This window comes from Misgurnus anguillicaudatus, chromosome 21 (assembly GCF_027580225.2).
Source record: "Misgurnus anguillicaudatus chromosome 21, ASM2758022v2, whole genome shotgun sequence".
NCBI classification, from domain to species: domain Eukaryota; kingdom Metazoa; phylum Chordata; class Actinopteri; order Cypriniformes; family Cobitidae; genus Misgurnus; species Misgurnus anguillicaudatus.
Genome location: NC_073357.2, coordinates 56,314,892 through 56,320,314, shown reverse-complemented (window position 1 = coordinate 56,320,314; position 5,423 = coordinate 56,314,892). Strand labels below are relative to the sequence as shown.

At 32.0% G+C, this 5,423-nt stretch overlaps 1 protein-coding gene across 1 annotated transcript; it reads left to right on the top strand.

Moving 5' to 3' along the window:
- The first annotated feature begins 109 nt into the window (after positions 1-109).
- lto1 (LTO1 maturation factor of ABCE1) lies at positions 110-2,696 on the top strand. Its single transcript, XM_055214424.2, has 5 exons — positions 110-310; positions 436-541; positions 1,342-1,412; positions 1,497-1,614; positions 1,719-2,696. The coding sequence occupies exons 1-5, from the start codon at positions 252-254 to the stop codon at positions 1,788-1,790; spliced, it is 426 nt and encodes a 141-aa protein (XP_055070399.2). The 5' UTR covers positions 110-251; the 3' UTR covers positions 1,791-2,696.
- Positions 2,697-5,423: the final 2,727 nt, after the last annotated feature.

Sequence of the window (5,423 nt, the reverse complement as noted above, 5' to 3'; positions counted from 1 at the left end):
GTTGTGTAAATGATGATTAAATAGCACTGACTAGAGATTTTTAAATTATAAAGAAACCCTTGAAAAACAAAAAGGTTTTCGTTACTGTTGTCTGCTAAAATCTGTACTAGTTCGATATTAATTCCAGCAGATGGCGGTGTAGTTCTCAAACATCAATGACGCAATCAGCACAAACGCAACGAAGAAGAAATATCCCGGAAGTAACCGCTAAAAAGTCTTTGGGATCGAAATATAATTGATTTATGTAAAAAATGGCCTTTATGTCTAATAATGATGACTTGTTTGACTCTATTACCATGGCGGATGACAGGTAAATGCATCGCTGCTTTAAAATAAATTGTTTAATCTGTCTGAATGCGTTTTCCTTAGTTAACTTTTTTATACTGACACATTTTCCATATTTTAGACATATTGACTCTATTTCGTTTTATTTAGATTTCATGTTCAGGGTTATCAAGAAGGATTTGAGGAGGGGTTTCGACAGGGAACCATCGAGGGGAAGAACCACGGGCGTCTGCATGGTGCAAAACTCAGTGTCGAAGTAAAATATACAAACATAATCACAGATATGTACCTTTACATAAAAGACAGATGACAAATCCTCGACGTCACTGACAAGGATTTTCTTCGTACATTTGATACATTTTCCATAGATGTAGCTCGTGCTTACAGCGCCTACCTGCCTACACGTGTTGTCTGGAAAACACGCGACAGGTTTATGAGTTCCGGTGTCTGGTTTGCAAAAATCTAGTTTAATAAAACGCAGTAAAAGTATACAAAATCCTAATTTCTGACACTTATTAAAAAGTATTTTAAAAGGATAACCAAAACCATTTAGATATAATTTTAAGATTAAATGTTAGAAATGAACTAATATAATTCTTGAGAAAGTAAGGACTTATTATACAGTATGTGTACAGCAAACGTTTTATTTCTTTTTATGTATTTTAAATATAATTAAATAAAGGTCTTTATCCTAGGACTGCATAATGATTAATCACAACTAATCGTTTGCAGAATAAAAGTTTTTGTTTATGTAATATATATATGTGTGTACTGTGTATAATAATTATGTACAAATAAATACACACACATGCATATATAATTTTAAGAAAAATATATTTATAGATTAAATTTGTATTTATAATATAAATTAAAGATAAATATAAAAATATATATACACGTAAATATTTATTTAATATATACATGCGTGTGTATTTATTTGTGCATAATTATTATACACAGTACAGTACACACACGTAGATGATGTAAACAAAAACTTTTATTCTGCAAACCTTTAGTTGCGATTAATCGTTATGCAGCCCTGCTGTTTCTTTTCAGGTTTCTTTTTATTATGGATTTGCAGTCACTTGGAAATGTCTCCTTCAAAACAGTAGTGACATTAAAGCGAGGTATGTTATTTAAGCCCTTCCAGCATGAATCTTAACCAAATCGTGCCACCCATAGTTAACCTTTGGGTATCTTACGTCTCCTAGGAAGAGACTGAAAGCTGTGGAATCATTGGTTGGAGTGATTGAGAAATATTCATATGAAGACCCACAGTATGAGAAACATCAAGAGGACATGGAAAGAATCCGTGCCAAGTTTCGGCAGGTAATCTCCTGATCTCTTATTGTATGGTAACTATTTCAAGTAGTTTTATTTCACCTTTATCAGCCAATTCAGGAACATAAAATAACCTAACATGTTTGCAACAGGTGTGCTCTGTACTGAACGTGTCAACAGACTTTAAAGAGTATGTGAATGGATCAACCGATATGTCATTCTGAGACTCCAAGAGCTTTTGAGCATCCAAGGAAGAAACTCGGAACACATCTGAGATCTCTTGAGTACATGAGAGATCATCTGCTGGCAGCCAGCATCGAGGAGTGCTGATGTGCAGAGAGTAAAAGGGGACAGATGTGTCACTCTTAAGAGTTTTGGGGTGGTTTATTTAACCTGAATGGCATGTTTAGGAGTTTAAGAATAGTGTGTTAAGGTTTTTTAAAGTGTTATGTCCTGTGAAAAATGACAAAAATCATTTTCAGGTATGTTAAATAATTTCCCAGTATTATACAAAAAGAAAGTCACTTTTTATATGAAGGTTCCAACCCAATAATTAAGATGGTTTAGCATTTTCAGACATAAAATTGTATTTTTGTAAGATTTTTTTTATCTGCACGGTCCTGTATGTTCTGCATTGTTCTGTACAAGAGTATTGTCAGCGCCATCTTGTGGTGAAATCAGAGAATACTTGTAATTAAATGACGCCGCCTGCTGGCGCGCAGCAAGTACTGCAGTTTTAGTTTGATCTGTGTGGATCTCAAAGATGTTTAATTAAGAAATTAAGTAAATATAAATACACGATTAAGTAATTATTTTTTATAACTTTAGATAAATATGAGCAGTTGTGAGTTTTTGATTCTTAAGATGATAAGTTGATGAGTGTTTTTATTAGACATTTTTAATAAAATGATTCTAATTTTCTGTATTATATATTCTATCTCTTGTATCCATATGCACTACACATAACCTATATTTTCTCCATACAATGTATTCCTCAGAACTGAGATACACTAGTCAACATTTAAAGTGGATCAAAAAAGTTGTCTTAAGACAAGAATGGGTATTGTTTAAAACATTTAGACAACTTTTATGAAAGATTTTGATTCACTTTAAATGTTGACTTGTGTATATAAATGAATATGTTCTGTAATCTTCACAATAAAAATACATTCTGTATAGTTTGTGTATTCATATAATGCATATTTATATAATCTTCACATTATATTCACATAGCAATAATATTCTTGTATATCTGTACATATGTCTACTATTTGTACTTCTGGTTAGATGCTAAGTGCAATTTGTTGCCTTGTTTAATGACAATAAAGTTGAATATAATTCTTAAATGCGTGAATTTATTGTATGTAAATTATTACCACCACTCCTCCCTTTGTTAATTAATTTTTTTAACATTTTATTACGATTGCCTGTTCTGTAGACACGTTAACCTCTTTTTTTAAGAACGTTCGAGCTGCCTTTTTCTTTTATGCTGTAAATTTAGAAATAATGTACATCTATAGGTGCATATTTGGCACCCTTTGTTAAATTTGTCAAACTTCTTTCCCTCCCACTGACTTTTACTAAAATGTTTATATTGTACTGTTAGTGATTTTCTATTATAAATACACACCTGCTGTTTGCAGCTGCCCCAGTTATACCTTTTGTTATTTTGGGGTAACCAGCCCCAAATTCCTCGATGCTGTTTCACGGGTGGTCAGTGATCTGCTGACAGATGATGCTCCTCCCCTCTCCTGGGCCCAGAATGGGGACAGTTGCTGTGGTCGTAACAATGCTGCAGTGGGGCCCGAACGAGAGGCCGGGGGCTGAGCGATGGGCTTTAGTTTTGTTGTGAGTCCGAGGTGCAGATCAGAATTCAAGCAGACAAGAGTTGGCAGGATATTAGAGGATGGTTTGGAGATGGCAGCTGGTCTACGCCGTGGGCAGCAGCAGGTAAACACTAGGCCTGCTGGCGGCACCTTTAGAGGCTTGACAGATAAAACCTCTCACTTCCCTGAAGGCCTTCAGTCAGACAGTGCAGAGCCCTGCTGCTTCATCACTCATTTTGTCATGAAATATTATTTCTGTTAAAGGTTGGAGGGATATGTCTTCGTATCCATCAACAAATGTGATGATACATGATGATGCGCTGTATGATATACATATAAAGGGCCAAAAATGTGACTCTGGACCAAGATGATAGCACATTTATGATGCACTTCAGGTATTCAATAGAGAAAACACTAGTGTAGCTCATGAAATTAATTAGGGACAGATTGAGCACCAAAAAGTGTCAAAATACTTTTAATTTTTTCTTTTTGCACTTTAAAGCTACTAATTTTCTCGGTAATAAATAATTTAAAAGTGTATTTGTGGTATCTTTGCAGTAAAATGTCATTATTTAAATATATATATATTTATATATATTATTAAATTATATATATATATATATATATATATATATATATAATTATATATATATTTTTTATTTTACAAAAAATAAATCATTAAAACACTGCTAAAAATTTTGGTAGAAATTACAGTATTACTGGCAGCTGCACTGCCATGATGCACTTCAGGTATTCAATAGAGAAAACACTAGTGTAGCTCATGAAATTAATTAGGGACAGATTGAGCACCAAAAAGTGTCAAAATACTTTTAATTTTTTCTTTTTGCACTTTAAAGCTACTAATTTTCTCGGTAATAAATAATTTAAAAGTGTATTTGTGGTATCTTTGCAGTAAAATGTCATTATTTAAATATATATATATTTATATATATTATTAAATTATATATATATATATATATATATATATATATATATATATATATATATATATATATATATATATATATATATATATATATATATATATATATAATTATATATATATTTTTTATTTTACAAAAAATAAATCATTAAAACACTGCTAAAAATTTTGGTAGAAATTACAGTATTACTGGCAGCTGTTTGCCAGTTACTTACTGTAATATACAGTTGCAATCAGAAATATTCAACCCCCTCACCTCAAAAACATTATAGTGATGTTGATAAAAAAAATAATAAAAATCTCTTGGAATGTTAAATATTTTGGAAATCTTCTTATACCCAAGGCCCTTCAGATGTGATGAAATAATCTCCTCTCTTAGCTTTTGTGGAAGCTCCTTTGTCTTTCCCATGATTGCAACTCACCTTGAAGACCTTGATGGTTGGGATTTATATATGCATCACAGAAGCAAATGAAGGATCGTTATAGAGTTCCTAAAGGCTTAATGATGTTTCAGCTCCACTTCAGGCCATAAAAACTGTCAGAAAGCTTTAAAAATAACAATATTATATAGGGGTTGAATAATTGTGACATGGCTATCTTAACAAAATATACTATTACACACAAATACTACATAAAACATTTTTTGTTTTGATGTTATGCCTCACTTAACTCATAAAAACTCATCCAAAGTAGAATCCCGCACCTTGAAAATATTTTTTTTTATAAATCCTTAAAACTCTTTGGGGGTTGAATACTTCTGAGTGCAACTGTATATATATATATATATATATATATTAGAGCCCGACCGATATGCGTTTTTTCGGGCCGATGCCGATACAGATATTAGGGAGTAAAAAAAGACCGATAACGATATATCGGCCGATATTCTTTATGTGTACATTATAGTTCAGTATATACTACAGTATATTATACTAAAGTACTGTACATAGAATACACTATATACTTTAACATAATATACTATGAATAAATACAATGCAATGCAATGATCACTCACAAATGTGGTGATCACTCACAAATGTGGTGATCCAACACTTATATTGATGTGACAAAGATATGTACTATAGGCA